Raw genomic sequence first — 24,340 nt, 5'->3', positions numbered from 1 at the left:
TTTATATAGTTGTTTTTCCTTCCGAATAACCCAGCAAATACTCTGTTATTCACACATTTGAGGGAAACAGAAGGAGAATTGATCTGCATATTTTTATGTGAATTATCCTTAAAAATAATTTTCATCATAAGCTAGGTGACTTACCTATGTCTCCTATCCTTTTTCCTTTGTTGCTCATTCATTCTTGCTGATTACTAATGACAAGAGGAAAGAATAAAACAAAAGGCATTTTTTGGCTCTTTTTCAGTAGCACTAATATGAAATTTTAATGAAGAAATTTGAGTTTAATGACCAAGAGGAATTTCCATTGTTCATGCTTTATTTTATCCCATAAATTGGAAAATCCAGAGTTAATTGAATATTCCACCATAGATAGTTATTCTTCATAAATTTTAAATTGTTTAAAGGTTATGTTTTACATTGACTAGTAGTTAACACTGTAATTTTAAACTAAAATTCAAAAAATTATATTATTTTACCGAAATTTTAACCCTTGTTACATGATGAAAGTTTTTACTTGCTTTTTGTATACTAGAACAAGCTTATTTCTTAAGTGGGAGGAGGAGGAGGAGTCAGAAATTCCATCTCTGTACACATAGCCTTTATTATGTCACAGTGATTCTTTTCATAGAAATATAACCAGTCCATAAGAAGAGGCTGTGTAGATATGAGGACAGTTAATTACTTGAGTATGATCTTTGTTTTTCCCCTCACAAATGAAGGGAGTGTTCATCTTTTAGTCTGGGAATATGTGAGGAGAGGACTGTGAATTTTAGCCATAGCCACTAACTCTTGGGCTCCAGCTTGCAGCATACTGCACTGTGTAAATACTGAAGCCTAAACCAAATGAAAGAAAAGCCCAGATCTCACCACAGCATGATCCCTAGGCCCTACTGCAAAAGAACTAGTCAGTGTTTTATACGTGGCCTTTACTTTGATGAATTGGTTTACACTTTGGAAAGTCTTGTTGCAACAAAATGTCAGTGGTTATGGGGATAGATCCAAGTCATAATTAGAGCCTTAATTTTGATGAATTATGGGTTAAAGACCTTAAATGTTTTTAAGCACCAAAAAGGAATCCTGGACAGAAATACTCCTGGACTTTTCCTGTAGGGCATAAGGGGAGCATCTGCTACAGGATACTTGTGCCTTTCTTTCCATTACTTTTTTAGTTGTGTTGTTTTGTTGGGGTTTTTTTACAAGACTATTGTATTTTTTTATCCCCATAGAACCTTACCAAAAAACTGTAGTTATATAAAATTGTTTTAGGTTCTAGTGTTCTGAATATACTTTTTCTTGTCTGTACATAATTTTTGTAAGTATTTTAATAGATTAGTCCATTAATTTACTATCATTTCTTTGACTGTTTATTATTGGACATTTAGATTAGGACTTGATTCGCACAAAGAGGCCTGTGTAGGGGAATAGCCTGAGTTCTGTGAACTGAGACTTTCAGAAGTTCCTTACCATGGGGAAAGAAATTCTTACCACCACCACCTTTAAGCCCTGGAAAGCTTTTCCTCTCTCACCTTGCCCTAATGTTACACTCATCCATCAAGACTGCAACTGTGGATTTACTCAGATATCTCTTTTCCGTAACTCCACCTAACCAAACACAACTGGAGAAAAGCCACCCAGTTTGGCAAATTGGTATTACCATCCTGGATATTACCATCCTCAACTGACTCTTCTCATTGCTAGGCAAGTTCTGGAGTCTGCTTATTCTCTCAGTTTCTGAAATATTTGTTGTTTTATTTTGTTTTTTTTAAATTTAAATTAGTTTATTGTTGTTCAGTAACAGTTGTCTGTGTTTTCTCCCCACCTCTCCCCCCACCATCTCACCTATAACTGGAACATAATCAACAAAAGAAAAAAGTAAACAAAATATAACCAGAGTCATTGAAATATTTGTTTTAAACCCCTCTTTCCCAAACATCCAATCTTCTCACTCTTTGTTTTCCTCATAATATTGTACCATGGAAGCTATAACATAAAAAAAACAAAATTGTCTTAGCTAATCCACTTTCTTTTAATTATTTTTTTACATATGTTAAACACCTTGGTTCCTATAATCTCTTGAGATGTTACTTTGCCATTCTAAAATGTTAGGAAATGTTCATTTTTTAAAAAATATTTTCTTATTATGTAGTGAACTTTTTTCTTAGGCCCAATTACTATTTGAGTTTTTTTCAAAAAATAAGTTTTGTTTTTTTTTTAACACTTTATTTACTTACCTTTAGAGGGGAAGGGAAGGAGAGAAGTATCAATGTATGGTTGCCTCTCATTCGTCCCCTGCTGGGAACTGGCCTGCAACCCAGTCATGTGCCCTGACTGGGAATCGAACCGTGATTGTGTGGTTCGCAGGCCCACGCTCAATCCACTGAGCTACACCAGCCAGGGCCAAAAAATAAGTTTTTTTTCTTCATACATTTACAACATTATAGTCAGTAAGTATATGCTGATGTTGTCCTTGCTAAAGTTACTAATGACATCCCGACTGCTAAATTCATTGGGGCTCTTTTCAGCCTTTGTATTATCCTTTCTAGGACTTGCACAATCTTATCTACTACTCTGCCTATAAAGTTTGCCGACTTGTCTCATCTTTCCTGCCTCTGATCTTAAATATTGGTATTATTTCTCTATGGCTCTGCCCAAGGCTAGCTTCTCTTTCATTTTACGGCTTGCCTTGAAACAAACTCATCTATCCCCACAATTTTGCTTCACTCTTCCTTGTTAATGATTTTTAAGTTTATTGTCAGTCCACACCTTCTCACCTGAGAGATTCAAAACATTTCTGGTCACCCACTGGACATACCCACTTTTGTTGGTTTATTGCTTCAAAATAACCTGTCTAAAAATAAACTTTTAGAGCCTATTGTTGTTGTTGTTGTTTAAGATTTTATTTATTTATCTTCAGAGGGGAAGGGAAGGAGAGAAAGAGAGAAATATTAATGTATGGTTGCCCCTCATGCGTCCCCTGCTAGGAACTGGCCTGCAACCCAGGCATGCGCCCTGACTGGGAATCAAACCTCGATCGTGTGGTTCGCAGGCCCGTGCTCAATCCACTGAGCTACACCAGCCCAGGGTGTTGTTTTTTTTTTTTATCTTCACCTGACTATATGTTTATTGATTTTAGAGAGAACGGGGAAGAGAGACATGGAAGTCATGTCTCTCAATAGAGAGAGAGAGAGAAACATCGATTGGTTGCTTCCCATTTCATACCAGTTGGAGATCAAACATGCAACCTAGGTATGTGCTCTGACCTTTTGGTCAGAGGAATCTGAACTTTTGGTGTACTGGATGCTTCCTCCAACTTAGCTACCCAAAATTATTAAGAAATGATTATTATAATAATTTAGAAAGCATAAACTTCAGTAGTCAAAAGAATTATTGACATGGCATTATATTTTATTGTAGTTTTCTGTACCTGTATTCTCTATGATTGAGATCATACTAAATAAATGTTATATTCTTAATTTAAAAAATCTTAACATTAGAGAATAAAATTTGATTTCAGTACCTTTCACCAAAATAAATTCTAGAAAGATCAAAGGATTAAACATAAAAAGATAAACCATAAAAGTTTTCAAGAATACATAGTTGAATGTTTTTGTGATCTTACAGTACAGAAATCTTTTGTACATGTGATGTATAACCCAGAAGCAATAACATAAAAATTGATACATGTGACTACATAAAAATTGAACATTTCTACATGACAAAAATACACAGACACCATAAACAATGTCAAATGACAAACTAGAGAGAATATTGCAACTCTTCACAAAGGGATCGCTTCTTAAACACCTTATTACTTAGGTCTTACAAAGAAGTCAAAAGGACAAATTATTGAATTATGTATGGAAAGGTAAAGGATACAAACAGAAATACATGCAGCTTTAAATTTGTGAAAAGGTGATGCGTAGCAAAGATCAGAAAGTTTGATGGCACGTTGTATTGGCAAAGGTGTTGGGAAACAGGCACGCTTACAGATTGCTGGTAGAAGCATAGGTTGATACCTCTACAAGAATTTTGGAAGTATTTTATTAAACCTACAGATATACATATCCTTTTCTACCAAATTCATTTCTAGGAATTAATCCCACAGACACAATACTAGAGTAAATAAAGATACTGATTACCACATTGTTTGCAACAGCAAGATTGGACACAACCTAAACATTAATAAAGGACTGGCTAAATAACATAATCATCCATACAGTGGAATACCATACAACCATTTATGAGTCAGTTTCATTTGTATTGATATGAAATGATTGCTAAGATACATTTTAATTGAAAAATTAAACATGCACAGTATGTTTAGAATGCCACCACTTGTGAAGTTAAGATGTATACAAAGAACATGTACAGATATACACATAGAGCTCCTGTATTATGAATCTGAATTCATATTAGATTCAGTATGAATCCAGTGTCTTCATAAGAAACTGCTAACTGATCATGTATCTAGAGAGAAGAACTAAAGAATAGGAATGGGTTGTGTGAGGGACAGGAAGAGGAGACTGCTATTTCTCCTTATACCTCTATACCTTTGGCTTTTGAACTTGTGGCTTTAATTTTTTTTAAACATCTATTTTAAAAACTACACAATGTTGTAATTTATGTAGCTACCTCTCCACTGTTGAACGTTTAGGTTGTTTCTATTTTTAATGCTTATGAGTAATTCTTACAACCATCTTCTCTATATGTCTCTGTACATATTTGTGATTATTTCTGCAGGATCACCGAAAGTAGAATTGCTAGATAAAAGTTATGATTGTTGCCCTGGCAGGTGTGGCTCAGTGAATTGAGCGCGGGCCAGCCAACCAGAGTATCGCAGTTCAGTTCACGGTCGCACATGCCTGGGTTGTGGGCCAGTTCCCAGCAGGGGACGCATGAGAGGCAACCATGCATTGATATTTCTCTCCCTCTCTCCTTTCCTTCCCCTCTAAAAATAAATAAATAAATAAATAAAATCTTTAAAAATAAATAAATAAACAAAAGTTATGATTGTTGTTACCCATTATTATGCTTTTTTCCCATAATAAGTACCACCAACAGGATGTACATGTCCTTTGCTTTTTAAAAAGAATTCTGCTAATTTCATCAACAGAAAATTTTACTTTCTTTGAAAGTACATTTATTTGATTATGACTAAAGCGGAACATTTCATATATCAAGATTAGCAATTTCCAACCTTTTCCATCTCATGGCACCCATCAACCAATTACTAAAATTCTGTGGCACACCAAAAATATATATCTTTTGCCAATCTGACAGCCATTGTTGTGTTGGTTGGTGTCATTTTTTTTATTTCACAGTCTAAGGAGAAAGAGATCATTGTCCCTGATTAAATAGTCAGGTGTTGCATGTTTTAAAAATACTTGCAGCATATCGGTTCAGAATTGCTGATCTAGCTCCATCTATTTCATTCTCTTTTAATTGAACGTAGTCACTCTTTATGCTCACTTATGAGATATTGTTTCATGCCTCTTACCCATTTGTTGTTTCTGGTCCTAGTATCTTTCTACTGGATTTATATTTGCTATTTACATGCTAAGGATATTAGTCGTTTGCCGTATTTGTTTCTAACTGAATTAGATCTTTAAGGATAGGTAAGAATTAGCCAAAAAATCAAGCTGGAGAAGAATACTCTGTATATGGAGAGGGAGGCCTAATGGAGAGAGAGCAAATGAAGTCTTCCTGTGTGGCTGGAGTGGGTGATTTGTGTAGTAGTGATGCCTGATGGAGTAGGATTGATAAATAGGAGTGTACTGTTCATGGGAATGTATTTGACCCTTGTCCTGAAAATACTGGGAAACCACTAGGGAATTTTAAACATCTGCCCCAAAGCAGAAATTTTGGTGTCCAGAGTGGGTTTTCTGAATGTGACTTCACCTCCTCACTGCACAACCCTTCTCACTGGTCACTGTTTTCTTTTTTAAAGCAAGCTTAGTTGTTTTACTGCTTAGATCAATAGCTCTTTCCCTCATAAATATCTCAGCCACTTAAGACATGATTGGCTCTTTAACTGTTTGTAGAAACACTTGAAGCAGTTTTGAGAGATAAGATAATTTTTTTAAGCTTTGTGACACCAGAGACAGTTTTTTAAATGTATAACAAGTTGGCTTATACCAACTACTTATCAGAGATTGAATGGAGTTTTTCAACATCTGGAGGAAGCATAGCCTAGAGTTGAAAATCACAGACTCTGTGGTCAGCTGGGTTTAGAACCTAGCTCTACTGCTTACTAAACATGTGATCTTGGCCTAGATATTTTAAATATCTCTGGCTGATAGTTTGTGAGGATTAAATGAAATAAGGCATATCCAGTACTTAGCAAAATACCCTGTACTTGCTACCTGTGCTATAAATCATAGATATTATTTTGTTATCCCTTGGGACTCAAAACACTACAAATGATTCAGTTTTGAAAACAAATCTGAGGATATAATTACCCATATTTCATTCAGTATTATCTGGTTAAAGTTCTTTCTTTGTCCTTTCTTAAAGTACTTTTGCTCTGACCCTGGAGTTCAGGGTTTTATAAGTAAACATATTGGGATTATCCTCTGGTTTTTAAATCTCAGTGCGCCTTCTCAGTTTTTTTATAATCACTTTTGGGACATTTTCTTCCATTATAACTTTAATTACCTACTCAGTTCAGTTAGTTCATATTTATTATTTATAGGCTATATATCTTTGCTTGTTCTGAAGGTTAGTTAATTTTTTAACATATTCCTCATGTATTCATTTAATTTTTTGAGTGTTTTAGATTTGATTTTCTAGCTTGCAGTCTATTCTGGTTTCTATAAAGCAGTGTTAATTTTTACTTCCTTCAGCTATATCCATAATTATTCTCTAGGATGGCAGTCTTTGTTTTGTGGGGATTTTTTCCCTCCTCTTTTGTTTTTCTTAAATGGGCAGATATAACTCCTATACTGTTTATTTTTAATTTTCTTTAAAATTCAACCTATTGAGTAATAATTGACATAAAATAAATGCATTCATTTTAGATGTACAATTTAATGTTTTCACAGATATATAGGCCTGTCAAACCACCACCCAGTCAAGATAAGAACTGTTACATTATCCCAAAAAAAGGCTCCTTAGCCCCTTTATGTCCAGTTTTTTAAATATATTTTATTGATTATACCATTACAGTTGTTCTATTCCCTTCCTTCATTCCCCTCCACCCGCACTCCCTCCCCCACCATCCCCCCCTTTATTTATGACCACATGTCTCAAGTTCTTTAGATTCTATATTTCCCCTACTATTGTTGCCCTCCCCCCCCCATCTATTTTCTACCTACTGTCTATGCTATTTTCTGTACCTTCTCCCCCCTGCTCCTCCTCCCACTCCCCTGTTGCTAACCCTCCATGTGTTCTTCATTTCTATAGTTTCACTCCTGATCTAGCTGTCCTCTTGGTTTGCTTTTGTTTTAGGTGTGGTTGTTAATAACTGTGAGTTTGCTGTCCTTTCACTGTTCATATTTTTATCTTCTTTTTCTTATATAAGTCCCTTTAACATTTCATATAATAAGGGCTTGGTGAGGATGAACTTCTTGAATTTGATCTTATCTGAGAAGCACTTTATCTGTCCTTCCATTCTAAATGAAAGCTTTGCTGGATAAAGCAATCTTGGCTGTAGGTCTTTGGATTTCATGACTTGGAATACTTCTTTCCAGCCCCTTCTTGCCTGTAAGGTCTCTTTTGAGAAATCCGCTGACAGTCTGATGGGTACTCCTTTGTAGGTGACTGTCCCCTTATCCCTTGCTGCTTCTAGGATTCTCTCCTTCATTTTAGTCTTGGCTAATGTAATTATGATGTGCCTTGGTGTGTTCCTTCTTGGGTCCAACTTCTTTGGGACTCTCTGAGCTTCCTGGATTTCCTGGAAGTCTTTCCTTTGCCAGACTGGGGAAGTTCTCCTTTACTATTTGTTCAAATAAGTTTTCCACTCATGGCTGTTTCTTTCCCCCTTCTGGTACCCCTATAATCCAGATGTTGGAACGTTTAAAGATGTCCTGGAGATTCCTAAGCCTCTCCTCATTTTTTTGAATTCTTGTTCCTTCATTCTTTTCTGGTTGGATGTTTCGTTCTTCCTTCTGGTCCACTCCATTGATTTGAGTCCCAGTTTCCTTTCCATCACTATTGGTTTCCTGTGCATTTCCCTTCATTTCAATTAGTTTAGCCTTCATATGTTCCTCTAATTTGTGACTATAATCAACCAGTTCTGTGAGCATCCTGATCACCAGTGTTTTGAATTGTGCATCTGAGAGGTTCACTATTTCTTTTTCACTTAGAGTTATTGGCTCTGGGGCTTTGAGTTCTTCTTGAGCCATATTTTGGACTGTTCGTGCCTGTTATGTATGAGGAGCAGAGCCCTAGGTATTCACCAGGGCGGGGCAACTAAGTCGTGGTCAGCCTGTCCTGCACCCTCACTGGGTCTGCCTTGCTACCCTGGCTGCCTGTGCGCCTGGGTCAGAGGATCTTTCCTGCCCGACCCTGCTCCACTGCTGGCTTCGCCCTTCTTACTGGGTCCCAGTTGAATGGTTTGTTGTTGTTGGACTTCCGTATAGTTCAATTTTCTGTTCTTTGACTGCGTCTTTGTTTACTAAACCTTTGTTGTATTCAAACTTGGTTGTGGGAGAAGTCACAGTGTTCCACCTACACCGCCATCTTGGCGGAAATCCTTTATGTCCACTTTGAATGGCTTCTGTTTCCTCTTACATCTCTTTATACACAGACTTCATCCCCCACTGAGGTCTGCAGTCAGTCACCTCGTTGATCTTCACTGTGTCCCCAGCACCTCACATAGTGCTTACATAGTAGGCATTCAAAACCTATTTCTTCAGTGACTTCTCATGGTAAATTTTTTAATTGTTACCTTTCAGAGGTTATTTCAGTCTGTGCTACAAACCCTTTTTATTCAGTTTCTTATCCTTTGTTGTGTTTTTCTTACTGATTATTGGTATTTTTTCATGAATATCTTTTTTATATTGCATATGACATTTTGAATAGTTCATTTGTTCAGTAAATATTTATTGATTATAATCTCTGAACCAGGCACCGTAGATGCAGTGGTAAACAAGAAAGATAAAATGCTTCTATTCTGTGGAGCTTACATCCTAGCAGGAACTCTCATAAGAAGGAAGATTTTTTCTCTCTTCCTCACTGTTATCTACCCAAAGTACTTCTGATCTTCAAATCATTCTTGAGCTTTCTCTCTGTTGGTGTTACTGTCCATTTTATTATATACCATGCACATATCCATACATACCATCATGCCAAGGCTGTGGCATGAGAAATAAGAGCCTGAACCAAGATACAGACTGATAATTTGGGGAAGTGGAAGGTGACTCGGGGATGTAGAAGATTGAGTCAGTAAGATTTCTTGAATGAATACAAGAAATTAAGGGAAAGGAAGGAATTTAGGATGAATCCCCAAATGTCTAACTTGGAAAGTTGGTTGTATGAAGACACTCTTACCTGGGACAGGAATACTGGCCACTGTGGCAAGAGGAAAGGAAAATGGTGACTTCCATTTTGCAAGTGTTCAGTGGGAAAAGCTGTAGTGGCTACAGTGGGTACCTTTTGTTGGCAAGTCCAGAAGGCAGTTGAATCATATGTATGTGGAACTCAGAAATGAGGTGTGAGGGCAAGAAAGATTTGTTACCCAGTGGCATGTAGTACATGATAGTTGGGCACAAATGCAATTACTGGAGGAGATTTTATTAAAAAGAAAAGAGGTACATTACAGAGCCCTAGAGAATACAATGTATAATGCAGCATTATACATGTACAATGTATAATGTACAATGCAGCAGAATAAGATTAGCCCACAAACAAAACTAAGAAGAAATACTAGACCAAAAGAACAAGAAGAGAAAGCAGCGAGCTGTGGAACTCTCCATTCAGTGAAGCAAATGTATTTATATATACCTAGGTAAAAGACTGCAAATAGTGTCATCTAACTTATTATAAGAATTACTGACTTTAAGAGGTACTATTTTTATTAAAAATTACGACAATGTAAGTTGCCTAAAATTAGTGGCTTATGTATACACTGAGTACTCTCTACATATTAATGCTTGATGAATTTTTGACAGTTGACCTCAAAAAATGAGCAGACAACAGCGTCATGGAGACATACAACATGCCTGCATTAGGTAGCATGGCCCCAAAGATGTATAAGGGTGAACAGAAGATCCAGAGGCAGCAGCAGGTTCCAAAAACACATTGATACTGTAGTCTCAGCCCTGTGGAATCTAGAGGCATGGCAGAATTAAGCAGCTTCCTCTTTGTGGCTATAAAGGAAGCACTGTCTTCAGGGGCAAGGCATGAGTGAATAAGTGGAAGTAGATGGAGGGTATCTACTTTTGAGCAATTGAAGGAGTTTGCCACAAAGAGACCAACAGAAAGGGTTCAGTTGTTACTGAGATACTTGACTTGGGGTTAGGGGAAGGAGGAAGAAGCACAGATGTTTCTACAGGATGGATATCCAGAGAAAGCAGCATTGGGGTGGTTGTGAAGGATGACAGAAATGAGAGGTAATACATCAACTGGTTTTCTGAGTGCACCTTTTGAATGTGAAAGCCAACGTGAGCTTCCATGAGCTGAGAAGGCTGTGATTATTATCACCTGCATTTGGCTGACAGTGATTCTGGGAGAAAGGGAAGTAGAGCCTCAAACTTCAGAGCTTTCATTACCATCTGCTGTATTGCGTTGCAGCTGGAAAATTGGAATGGTGAATCTCATAAAGGAGTTTGATCCTTGCTGTGGTGAAAGGACAGCAAGTAGAAGAACCAGTGGACACTTGGAGGCACAGAGATGGACAAAGGCTGGGGTGGAGAGGAAGAGCCAAATGGGAATCAACTGCACAAAGAAGTGCTAAGAAACTAAAAAGCTCAGGAGGAGAGGGATAGCAATGATTTGTGCAAGAAACATAGCCTTACTTTACTGTGTCTGTGGATTCTGTCTGCTTGCTCATAGTTGGTAGCTGTTGCTTTATGTGTTCATTTTTCATGTCATATTTCAAACAGCATCTGACGCATAGTAAGATCATCCTAATGCAAGGCACTGTGTAGCAGCTGACTGACATTTTCATTGCAGCATCTGCACGTTTCTCTTTGAAATGTTCTTGCTCAGTGATACACTCTAGAGGCTGATAGACACAATGGTTTACTTCAGTAACAGTGAAAAACTGTGAATGATAAAAATCAGGGTAGAAGCAACATCTAAATAATTGGTGGTTGGCCCTTTCCTACAAAATTTGAAAATTCAGCTAGATTTGTGACTATCTTCACAAAATGATGATCATTTGAAATAAGAATTCATACAACTGAAAAATTGTTCATGCAATAGTAGTTTTATCATTCTGAGTCAGTGCAGTGTCTGCTCTTTAGAAGACATTTTCCTGGGAAAAAGAAACTCTTTAGGTTTTAGATGCTGGAGAAGGAAGAAGAAGAAGAAGGAAGAGAGGAGGCATGCAACTATTATATCATTCATATCAAAGCCACATCCAAAATTTGAAAAACAACTTTTTATTGTAGTAGACACATTTAATTTGAAGATCTAGATTTATTCTTTTAGGTATGAACTTTGGAGATTTGGGGAGACAACAAGAATACACAGCAAAATATATGTGTGTGTGTATATATATATATATATATATATACACATACACACACACACACACACACACATATATACATATATATATATATATACACATATACATATATATAAAAGGCTGGGCCTTGAGCTCAATTGATAATAAATTGTTGGGAGTTTTCAGCTATTTTTTAATATCTCAGTGTAGTTTAAATTTGTGTTTTTCTTATGAGTGAGGCTAAATATGTTTTCGTGTTTATTTGATTAACTATTCTCAGAAAATGATATATAACCTTTGCTCACTTTTCTATTGGATTTTTGGTAGTTTTCTTATAATTTCTTTGAGTTCTTTACTGTTTTTACTTTATTTTTCAATAATTGACCTTTTTTTTTACCACCTCGCGTTATACTTAGCTGAGTTGTGCAATGTAGATCATCGGAGGTTTGGCAGTGAATCCCAATGATATTAAGCATTAAGAGAATTAACATTTGTGATATGATTTTTTAAACATTTTATTTATTTAATTTTAGAGAGGAAAGGGAGGAAGAAAAAGAGGGAGAGAAACATCAATGTGTGGTTGCCCCTTGTGTGTCCCCTACTAGGGACCTAGCCTACAACCCAGGCATGTTCCCTGACTGAGAATCAAACCAGTGACCCTTTGGTTCGCAGGCCAGAACTCAGCCCACTGACCCATACAGCCAGGGCTGTGATATGATTTTCAAAAATATATATTTTCCTATTTATTGGGTTTACTGTTTATGTATAATGTGGCTGTGTTATTGTTTTGTTTTCACTTACAGTTGTTATTCAATATTACTTTCAGGTATATGGCATAGTGGTTAGACATTATATGACTCATAAAGTGATCTCCTCTATTAGTCTGTCTAACAACCTGGCACCATACAGAGTTATTACAGTATTACTGACTATATTTCCAATGCTGTACTTTACATCCCCATGGCTATTTTATAACTGCCAGTTTGTACTTCTTAATCCCTTCCCTTTTGTCATCCAGCCCCCAAAACACCCTCCCCAGTCTGGCTACCATTAGTCTGTTCTGTGTAATAGTTTATGTTTTGAGTGTTTATTTATTTTTTTTAATTCCATATATAAGTGAAATCATATGGCATTTGTCTTTCTCTGTCTGACTTATTTCACTTAGCACAATACCCTCTAGGTCCATGTTGTTGTACATAGGAAGATTTTATTCTTTTTTATGGTTGAGTAAATATTCCATTGAATATATGTGCCGTGTCTTCTTTATCTGATCATCTATTGATAGACACTTAGGTTGCTTCTATATCTTGGATATTATGTATGAAATATATAATAATGTATTATATATTTCAATGAAACTGTGGGTTTCATTGAAAAATGAAAATAGTTTCAATGAAACTATTTTTTTTATTTAATTCTTGTTCAAGCACAGCTTTCTGTCTTATATCCCCAACCCTGCCCACCCCCCACCCCGTGCTCCCCACCTCCCTCCCATTTCCGCCCCCCACCCTTAGTTACTGTCCATGTGTCCTTTATACTTGTTCATGTGAGTACATCCCCTTTTCCCCTAAAACAGACTTTAAAATAAAGGCTATATCATAAAGACAAATATTTGTTTTTATTTTAAAATATAGGCTATTTTAGAGGAAAAGGGATGGACTCACATGAATAAGTATAAAGGACACATGGACAGTAACTAAGGGTGGGGGGCGGAAATGGGAGGGAGGTGGGGAGCACAGGGTGGGGGGTGGTCAGGGTTGGGGATATAAGACAGAAAGCTGTACTTGAACAAGAATTAAATTTAAAAAATTATAAAAATAATAAAATAAAGTCTATTTTGTCTGATACAAGTATCACTACCCTACTTTTTTGTTGCTATTTGCATAAAATACTCTTTTTTCATTGTATTACTTTTAGTCTGTGCATGTCTTTCCTCTGAAGTAGGTCTCTTATAGCCATCTTCCTTTTCCCCTCCACTCAGCCACCCTATGTCTTTTGATTGGAGCATTTAATCCATTTACATTTAAAGTAATTATTGATAGTTACATAGTGATTGCCATTTTGCTATTCATATTTTTACCTGTTTTTCTTCTTTTTCTTAAAGGGGTCCCTTTAACATTTCTTATAATACTGATTTGGTGCTGATGAACTCTTTCTTAAGCTATTTTCTAATTTCCTGAGACTTTGGAAGAACTTAGGTCTTTATATTGTAAGCCATACTCCCTTTTTTCTAGCTACTCTTGCCTACTCACTAGCTTTTAGAAAAATTCATTTAATAATGACTACTGTTGACAATTTTATTTTTCCAAACAGCCCATGCAGCATCCTGAATAAAGAATCAAATGAATGGATGATTCTCTGAGGTTAATTTCCATTATAAAATCAATCTTCATATCAAATAAAATATTCAAATTAAATTATTTTGTCCCCTCTCTGTTCCCATCACCACCAAAAAGAAACTGTTTTGGAGGAGTATATGCAAATGAGGAAGATTGATTTTAGTATCTTATACTAGTCATTATGCTGTGCAAGAAAGTAAGACAGAAATCACTTTTAGCTTGTCTACCTACTGTCTAAAATCTTGTTAGATTAGTAACTGTATGTGAAGAAAATTATGTGTAATATAAGTCTGTTAGTAAAGTCCTCCCATATGCTTCTATGAGTGAATGAGTCCCAGTTATAAAGTGTCTGCTACTACAAGGATTCCATTTCCAGTTATTGTTTCCCTAAGAGAAGCTCCTCTACAACGACTCCAGGTGGTTCATGTGGGATTAAAATGAAAGTCTTGGTAGTGGTGTAATTCCTAAAAATTCAAGTTCCTAAACTGACTTATACTTTATGGTTGTTAAAGTTACAAGATACCTTTTTTAATCTTACTTTTATATGCAAATGGACCTGATATTCCAATGTTTCATTTAAAGTTTCTTTGCACTTTCAAAATGTTTATCTAAAATAAATTAGCCCTTACAACATAACAGGTATGCCGAGACAAAGAACTGTAGCCCAACTGAAAGAACAGAGACCAAACCTCCAGAAAAAATACAACTAAGAGATGAAGAGAGAGCCAACCTACCAGATGCAAAGTTCAAAACACTGGTAATGAGAATGCTCACAGAATTTGGTTAAGTATGGTTGCAAAATAGAGGAAGTAGTGAAGGCTATGAAAAGTGAAATAAAGAAAAATATACAGGCACTTCCAGCCAACATGGAGGCATAGGTAGACACACTGTGCCTCCTTGCACAACCAAAAAAGGACAATAACAATTTAGAAACAAAAAACAACCAGTAGACAGAAAATTAAACTGTATGGAAGTCCAACAACCAAGACATTAAAGTAGACACATTCATCCAGACTGGAGGGGCGGAGTCAGGCAGCTGGGTATAGAGGGGTCGCAGAGAGCAGTGGCTTGTGGACATCGGGCATGCAAGGCGGCAGAAGGCAGACCTAGTGAGGCGGTGGGTTGTGCAGGGGCACACACAAGGCAGCTGGTGGGTCAGGCAGTCCCACATTCCTGCACAGATAAACCAGGAGAGACTGGGGAGTGAGACAGACCATGCAGCCCAGGGTTCTAGCACGGGGAAATAAAGCCTCAAAACACCAATTGAAAATACCTGTAGAAGTTGAGGTGCCACGAGAAACACCCAGCCTCACAGGAGAGTTCATTGGAGAAACCCACAGGGTCCTAGGACATACACAAACCCACCCACATGGGAATTAGCACTAAAAGGGCCCACTTTGCTTGGGGGAAGTGGGGAAAGTGACTGAAATCCGACAGCAGAGCAAGTGCCATTGTTCCCTCTCGAACCCCTCCCCCACATACAGCATCACAACCCAATGACTGGGTTGCCCCGCTCTGAGGAACACCTAAGGTTCCGCCTCTCACTACCTAACAGGCACATCAAGACAAAAAAAAGTCCCAAACAAAAGAACAGATCAAAGCTCCAGAAAAAAATACAACTAAGCAACAAAGAAATAGCCGGCCTATCAGATGCACAGTTCAAAACACTGGTAATTGGGATGCTCACAGAATTGGTTGAATTTGGTCACAAGTTAGATGAAAAAATTAAGGCTATGCTAAGTGAAATAAAGGAAAACATACGGGGAACCAATAGTGATGGGAAGGAAAGTGGGACTCAAATCAACGGTGTGGACCAGAAGGAAGAAAGAAACATCCAATCAGAAAAGAATGAAGAAAGAATAATTCAAAAAAAATGAGGAGAGGCTTAGGAACCTCCAGGACATCTTTAAATGTTCCAACATCTGAATTATAGGGGTACCAGAAAGAGAAGAGGAAGAGCAACAAGTGGAAAAGTTATTTCAACAAATAATAAAGGAGAACATCCCCATTTTGGCTAAGGAAACAGACTTCCAGGAAGTCCAGGAATTCCAGGAAATCCAGGAAGCTCAGAGAGTCCCAAAGAAGTTGAACCCAAGAAGGAACACACCAAGGCACATCATAACTACATTACCCAAGATGAAAGATAAGGAGAGAATCTTAAAAGCAGCAAGACAAAAGGAGAGAGTTACCTACAAAGAGATCCCATCAGACTATCAGCTGAATTCTCAAAAGAGATCTAATAGGCAAGAAGGGGCTGGAAAGAAGTATTTCAAGTCATGAAATCCAAAGACCTACATCCAAGATTGCTTTATCCAGCAAAGCTTTCATTTACAATGGAAGGGCAGATGAAGAGCTTCTCAGATAAGGTTAAGTTCAAGGAGTTCATCATCACCAAGCCCTTAGTATATGAAATGTTAAAGGGACTTATCCAAGAAAAAGGAGATAAAAGACGTGTGGTAAAATAACAGCAAACTTACAATTATTAACAACCACACCTAAAACAAAAACAAACTAAGCAAACAACTAGAACAAGAACAGAACTGCAGAAATGGAGATCACGTGGAGGGTTAGCAACAGGGAAGTGGGAAGAGCAGAGAGAGGGGGGAAAGGTACAGAGAACAAGTAGCATAGATGGTAGGTAGAAAACAGATGGGGAGGGTAAGAGTAGTATGGGAGATGTAGAAGCTAAAGAACTTGTTAGTATAACACATGGACATGAACTAAAGGGAGGGAATGTAGGTGGGAGGGGTGTGCAGAGTGGAGGGGAGTGAGGAGGGGAAAATGAGACAACTCTAATAGCATAATCAATAAAATATATTCTAAAATACATATATATATAGGGAAGCAAAAGTGTCAGGAAGGAAACTGGAACTCAAATCAATTTAGAGCAGAAGGAAGAAATAAATATTCAATTAGAACAGACTGAAAACGTGAAAATTAAAAAAAAAAATCAGGAGAGGCTTAGGAACCTCCAGGACACCTTTAAATATTCCAACATCTGAATCATAGGGGTGCCAGGAGAAGAAAAGGAAAGACAAGAAATGGAAAACTTGAGCAAATAAGGAAGGAGAACTTCCCCAATCTGGCAAAGGAAATAGACTTCCAGGAAGTACAGGAAACTCAAGAGTCCCAAAGAAGTTGGACTCAAGGAGGAACACACCAAGCCACATCATAATTACACTATCCAAGATGAAAGATAAGGAGAGAATCTTAAAAGCAGCAAGAGAAAAGGAGACAGTTCCCTACAAAGATATCCCATTAGACTATCAGCTGATTTCTCCAAAGAAACCTTGCAGGCAAGAAGGGGCTAGAAAGAAGTATTCAAAGTTATGAAAGGCAAGGACCTACATACATCCAATATTACTCTATCCAGCAAAGCTATCATTTAGAATGAAAGGTTAAATAAAGTGCTTCCCAGATAAGGTCAAGTTAAAGGGACTTATCATATGAAATCATCACCAAGCCTGTATCATATGAAATGTTAGGGACTTATCTACGAAAAGATTGAGACTATGAACAATAAAATGACAACAAAGTCACAATTACCAACAACTGAACCAGAAAACAAAAACGAAAAAGTAAAAACAAACTAAGCAAACAAGTAGAGCAGGAGCAGAACAACAAATGGAGATCACAGGAAGGGATATCAGCCAGGGTGGGAGGTGTGAGAATGGGGTAAAGGTGCAGGGAATAAGAAGTTTAAATGGTACAAGCTTAAAAGGTACAATATAGACAAGGGAAAGTTAAGAATAGTATGGTAAATGGAGAAGCCAAGGACCTAAATGCCTGACACATGGGCATGAACTAAGAAGGGGTCGAGTGCTGCTGGGAGGGGGTGCAGGGCAGAGAGGAATAAAGTAGATAAAAAATGGGACAACTTTAATGTCATAATCAGTAAAATATACCTTAAAGTTGAATATAGTTCCCTAGTAAATTGTTTCCTCCTTCCATTATCCACCCTTCCTAGCTCCCTGGGAAATTATATTCCTCTTCTCCTATTTCTTTGCCTCCATTTTCATTCTTCTGTTTCTAAATATTGCTAATAGTTTCACATGGATTATTTAGCAGGTGTTCAAAGTTAAGAGCCGTGCAATCTGAGATGATGCAAAAACTAGTGGAAATTGTTTCTAATACGTTTGACTTGGGTTGCTTCTCTTTAATGCCTGTCTTTAATCTGGTGCAGACAGGTGGGCCTGGGGTTCAAAGCCATGACTCTCAGAGTGTGGGAGTTTATCAGGTTAATGATTTTTGACTCTTCTGTTATGGCTAATTATCCAGATCAGCTCGCTCTAGGAATGCAGTGTGGTTTGACAGTGATGTGAGGAGAGGCAAATACTAACTGCAGTAAAGAATAGCAAGAAGTGGAATAGCTTTCATTTATTGAATCTTTTTTTTTTTTTGGTACCAGATTCTGTGCCAGATTCCAGACATTGTTCATAAAGCTTAACCCTCCCAGCATCCCTGAGAGGTAGACAGGATTGTGCCTGTCTTGACAGATAGAAAACCTGGGTTAAGAAGCTTATCCAAGTTCACACAAGCAGTAGAAGCTAGAGCAAGAATTCAAACCCAAGCCTGTCTGATTTGAAAGCATTGTACTTGAACCTCTGTTCTAGTACTGCATATAATTTATGTAGGGGGAGGAGGTGCTAGGCATGTGCACATATTTGTTTGTGTGTGTACTTTAAAGCATTTTGGTGTAATCTCAACTGTGGACTGAGGTAGGATCCTGTTGTGGATCCAAACATGAAGTTATACAAGAGGATGAAATAGCCAAAATATGGGACAAGATTGAAGTGCTGCCCCAAGTCCAGCTTAGATCACTGTCTCTTCATGCATGTGTATGTGGTGCATCATTTTCCCTCAGTTCTTGCTTTGTCTCTGTATATTAAAGGTTCAATTAGCCATGTAAATGGAAGGAAGCCAGATGTGAATAACTCTATAAAGAACCAGCAATCTAAAGAGCACTTCTGTAACAGTATGCCATTTACATATGACTCCTTTGAAGTAGATTTATATCCCTAAATATGTTTGCTTAGTCATCTCAGAATTGTAGTAGATGGGCCTGTCCCAAGAGCAAATATCAAAGTGATTCTCCATAGGAGAACATCAGACAATGATTACTAAGGAAAAACTTTTAGATTCTTTAAAAGCATAGCTTCAGAGACGCTGACACCTTTTCTCTTTTTCCCCCCTGAATTTGTTTAGAACTTATGCTATCAGGAGAATAAGGGATGCCTTCAGAGAAAATAAGAATGTAAAAGATCCTGTAGAAATTCAGACTCTAGTGAATAAAGCCAAAAGAGACCTGGGAATGATTCGTCGACAGGTAAGACAGTTCAATGATGAACTGTTTCTCATTAAGAGCTTGAAGTTTTGACACATCCCTTGATTAGACATCACTGCTTTTGGTGTTTATGATTTACACAGAATCATAAAACTCTTTTCCATTTACTCATATAGACATAGAAAGATGGCCTATTATATTTTTGAATTCAAGGAGAACATAAAGGAAAATATCAGCTGTTCAGAATTTCCAGGGAATGCATTCTTTGGGAAGCTGAATTGTCACATTTAACTAAAAGTCAATGCTTTAAATATGAGAAACTTCAAAAAGGTTGTCCTTTTTTTAACATGTATTACACATTTATATATGGACATGTGTCAAAAAGTATCAATATATTCTACTTTTCTTAATATTTTAATATCATAGTTCAAGATAACATTGCCAGTTTCTTGAAGACATGGTTGTTGGTGATGAACCTAATTTTGTTGCCCTGTGGAAGGTGTATCTGCAGGTGCCGGTGGTATAAATTGCTGCTTTGGGGTGGACCCCATAAAGGAGTCTTGGAAGGTGTTTTTGTTTTCATCTTATAGAAGGGCCAGGGATCACCTTGATTTGTGCTAGCCTTTCTGTTGCTTTTGAGGTAGAGCAGAACGTCTACCGCAGCACAGTCTGGGTAGTGTGACTTGTTCATGTTTGTGCAAAATTCATTAGAAATCCAAAGGCTGAAGTAAAGTACCTTGCTATCAGTTGATTTTCTCACTCTCTAACAAAATTATACTTTTCACCATTTTTCTTGGATTTATCAACAATCACACCATAAGCTTCACTTCTGCTTCTATTCATTTTTCTCTCTTGGGGTAAATTTGTTTATAAAATGTGGAAGGGAAACCCCTTACCATTTTTCTAATTTCTGCTTGTATTTTGGGAAGAACTTATTTGGCATCATCAGGAGGTACCAGCTTGACTGACATTATATTGTATCATAGTATATTAACATACAATCTTCATGCTTGACTCTAAACAGAATTTTTTAAAAGCAGTATTAAAAACTGTAGTTTTCATTTTGTTAAAATTAAAGGTTTTATTCTATTATATAATGAAACATCTCTTCTAGAGTAACATTTCAGAATCTGATCACTCTCAAGTTCTGTAGTTATTTAGCAATAGAATAATTTTGCCACATTCAGACAAGCCTAGGAAATGATCTTTAACTAAAGGAATGAAAAGATAATAGGGTAGCCATGTAAAGAAACTGATCTTCACATTTGCATATACTTTGATGGTGGCAGATAAATACGAGTTGCATTTTGAAAATTCTAGAATGATGCCATTTTTCAGGCATTAGTGGTTGAATTTTATGGGATTCTTTAGCACTGGAATTTGGAAAAACAAGCAGCCTCAGTCCTTATTTTGCATAAACTCAGAAAGATGTAACTATTTGGCACTTTCCCATGTAAAAGTTGGCAAGCATCTCCAAAACAGGTTTGGTTTTATCTATTAGTATAAAGTTACTCAAAGTAGAAAAGGCACCTGTAAGTAATCTGTTCCACCATTTCAGCTGTATCTTCATTTGAAGTGCTAGTACTTCTCAAAAAAAAAAAAAAAAAAGACTGGACTGGCTGTCATCAAACATTCCCAGTGAATGCACTTAAAGCAAACTCAGAACACTGGAGCCTCTGTGTCCCCACCAGGAGGACAGCCCAACAAATGCCCAGGGCTTCCGTGTTAACTAGCTGAGCAGCTGGGGACTGATTATGAGATCCTTGAAGATGCTGCCCAGAGAGGCCCTGACATTCTCATTCCAACAGAGAACTAGTTAGCCTGTTATAGGTCAACACCTAGGAGGTTTGCATTCACTTCCCTTTCACATCAAGACTGTTCCAGAATTCAAGAATAACATTTACCATAGTTAGCTTCTGAGATGTAGAGGACTACTAGAGCCACCTTACTCTAAGCTGGAATAAGTTGCCCTTGGTGAAAAGGCCTTAAATAAGGTAGCATATGTATTTTCTTTTCACTGGCCACTCTAATAGCCTTCTAACTTGCCTTCCTGATTGCCTCCTCCCCAAATGTTCTGTTCTTCACACACTGCCAGAGTGGTCTTTTTTATAAAGAAAATCAGAGCAGGTTAAACCACTGGTCAAAACCCTACAAGGGCTTTGTAACACCCTGACAATGAAATCTTAGGTTTTTATAGTGTCCTCAAAGGCCTCCATTGCTCTTTTCTCCCTCATGCCATGTCAGTACCTCCTTCATGTCCATAGCACATCTCCAGCTTATTTCCATCTGAGTCTTTGTACCTTCTGCCTGGAATAATCTTCCCAGAACTTCCAGTTGTCCCATTTCCCTTTTCACTCAGACTTTTACTCAAACTTCACCTATCACAGAGGGCTTCCCTGACCACACTATCTAAAATAGCCTCCTTTCCTCTGTCACTCTATCCCCTTACTCTGCTTTAGTTTTCATTACAGCATTTGTTGAACAGAAAATAACATTACTTTTCCCTTGTCTGTGTTCTCCTTTTCTGTGAGGACAGAGATTTTACCTGTCATGGTCACTGTTATCTAATATGCAAGAGCATGGGCTCTAGAGCCAGCCTGCCTGTGTTCAAATCTTGACTCCACCTACTATGACCTTGAACCAGATACCTAGCCTCTCAGTGCCTCATATGAAGTGCAGATGACCACAGGCCCAACTTCAAGGGGTATGAGGATCAAATAAGCTAACATATGTGAAACCCTTAAAAAGATGCTGGCACATATTAAATACTTGCTGCTGTTATCCAGAGCATATACAACGGCACCATATAGAGTTGGTTCCTAATAATTATTTGTGGACTTAATGATTATATGAAGAGTTTGGCCCCCAAGGTCACACCCCACAGTCAAGGTGTCTATGCCAGCAAAATCATGATATATTGCTGGCTGCCCAAAACCTCTCTTCAGAGAAAAATGAACCTTGAAAGTAGAAATCTAATGAGGATCTTGTCTCATTACCCTCATGAGTTGTGCTGTCATATCAAGTCCTTCCTTCACTTTAGTACTTGGACCCAGAGACCATCCACAGGACACACACCCATCTCAGCATCACTTTTCCACATAGGAGAAAGCTGACAGCCACCTTTCCAGCTACCAAATAGGCACATCCATAAGGCACTACTCAAACTGAAATCCTCTGTCGGACTTTGTTCTCTCTCAACGCTGTCTCTACTCCCCTGCTTTCTAGTTAGTCATTAAAGTGTATCTTCTTTCTAGTTCTTCAGTCACTTCAGTCAGTTGTGATACTAATGATACAACTTGTAAGCATGATAAGATTTTGCAAGGCTTAAAGAAGTCTCTGTACAAAGATTTTCTTCTTTCAGGGCGGGTAGAGAAACCAAAGTTCAAGAAAACTGGATGCCTTGTCCACAGCCACAGGACCAGATCTGAGCTCAGGTCTTCTAATGCCATAGAGCAAACTCAGAAGTTCAAGGATGTGAACACCTAAGTCAGTAGACACTGAAGGATAAAGATATTCCCACAATGTTGTTCCAAAGACACATAAGGACCACATCAACCTCAGTCTCTCTCATTAGAGTCATTCTTCCTTTACATCCTCAATGCACAGAGCTGTTGAGCTCCTTGTGGCAACCTGAAGGATTCTAGAGAGCATCAGCATTTCTTATTAGCCTTTCACACCACTCCTAAGGATTGTTCGGATCTGAAGAAGTAAAATGTCAGATTGATTTTCTCCATTAGGAGCAAGTCAGACTCCTTTTGCTCCGTCTCCATAATTACGGCTCACTGAATAGAAGCTTGACGTATACATGTTCTTTCTTTGACATTTTTGGACCAATCCTCTCCCTGAAAATTATAATTCAGTCTGGCAGTCTCTAATTTCTTTCCAGCTACATGCATCATCTATGTCTATCTCAGAACTGGCAGAAATACTCTTCTACCTTTCTACAGACTCCCATTGTTTCCGTATAAAACAGTTCTATAAAGACAGATTGACTCCAGCAGCTTGTAGGAGTTCTTCCCCTCTCCTGAAAGCAAGTTCTAGACTAGCGCCCCCTAAACCAAGCTTTTCTATTTGCTTCCCAAGTGGGAGCATAAAAATTGGAGAAGCCTTTTGTTTATGTGTCTGATGGTGCCAGAAAGAATACACAGAAGCTAGGCTCTGTGTGTCTAGGGTTGGGCAAACCACTCTCACAAAATCTAGGCAGCAGAGAAGTCCCTAGTGACGTTCTACCTCAAATAATAAACAAGGCTCCTTGGGTGTTTTATATCAAAAAGAGGAACAAGAAAGTCAACCAGACTGCTTTCATCTTTGTTCTTTTGTTTCATCTTGTCGTTCTGAAGATACTTCTCCTGATTCCTATTTATAAGGCATTAATTAGAACAACTTTCAGTTAATCACTCCACTTGTTACAGCTCTGAAGTTTGCCGCTCCCCTTTGCACAGAAGCAACCACAGCTGCCTTGTTTTGTGTCAGCACTTCTGAGCACCGTAGCCCTGCGGCTCCAAGTGTCCTCTGACGCCTGCAGCCTCAGCGACCTGCCATGTGCAGTTCACAGAGAGTTTGCGTACATCAAAGAGAACACATTTTCCAAGCATTTTGAAACAGAGTTATAATCTTTGTTACATACCTAGTGTACTGGCCACATGTCTGTGAGAGAAGAAATAGAGACATTACTGGAAATGGGAGCCTCTAGGCAACTAGGGCAGTGGGGTTGTTACCAGACCTGTACTTCTGTACCATGATGAGATTGCCTTAAATCTGATGTGATTTAAAGTTTAAGATGGTAAGTTCAGGAATATTCAGCTGATTTCTAAGTGTGTAGGAACTTTTTCTTGAAATCTGATGAAAGTTAATATATCTGTAAAGTTGGAGTTATTTACAGCTACGTGATGCTATCAGTGTTCATTTGCATGTATCCCAGGAAGGCAAAAATCTTCAGTTCTCCCAGGTTCTCATAATATACCAGCAAACCTGGGTAACAAGAGTTGTTTATTTCTGTGTGTGTGTGTGTGTGTGTGTATAAAAATGTTGTTTTTTAGACACTTTTCATAGGTAGTCAGGTAAAACCTTGATTTCTAGGAAAGAAACAACTATTCTACATTG

At 37.8% G+C, this 24,340-nt stretch overlaps 1 protein-coding gene across 1 annotated transcript in view; it reads left to right on the top strand.

Moving 5' to 3' along the window:
- The window catches only part of LYRM4 (LYR motif containing 4), a 178,591-nt gene that overhangs the window by 35,385 nt on the left and 118,866 nt on the right, over nt 1-24,340 (top strand). Inside the window, exon 2 of the mRNA XM_037045363.1 lies at nt 19,159-19,279. Coding sequence (XP_036901258.1) covers nt 19,159-19,279 — 121 coding nt within the window. The remainder of the gene's footprint in view (nt 1-19,158; nt 19,280-24,340) is intronic.

The sequence above is a fragment of the Sturnira hondurensis genome, unplaced genomic scaffold (genome assembly GCF_014824575.4).
Source record: "Sturnira hondurensis isolate 20B ecotype Veracruz unplaced genomic scaffold, ASM1482457v3 Scaffold0004271, whole genome shotgun sequence".
Classification (NCBI taxonomy): domain Eukaryota; kingdom Metazoa; phylum Chordata; class Mammalia; order Chiroptera; family Phyllostomidae; genus Sturnira; species Sturnira hondurensis.
Note: the sequence above shows the minus strand (reverse complement) of the source record. Positions and strands in the feature narration are given on the sequence as shown.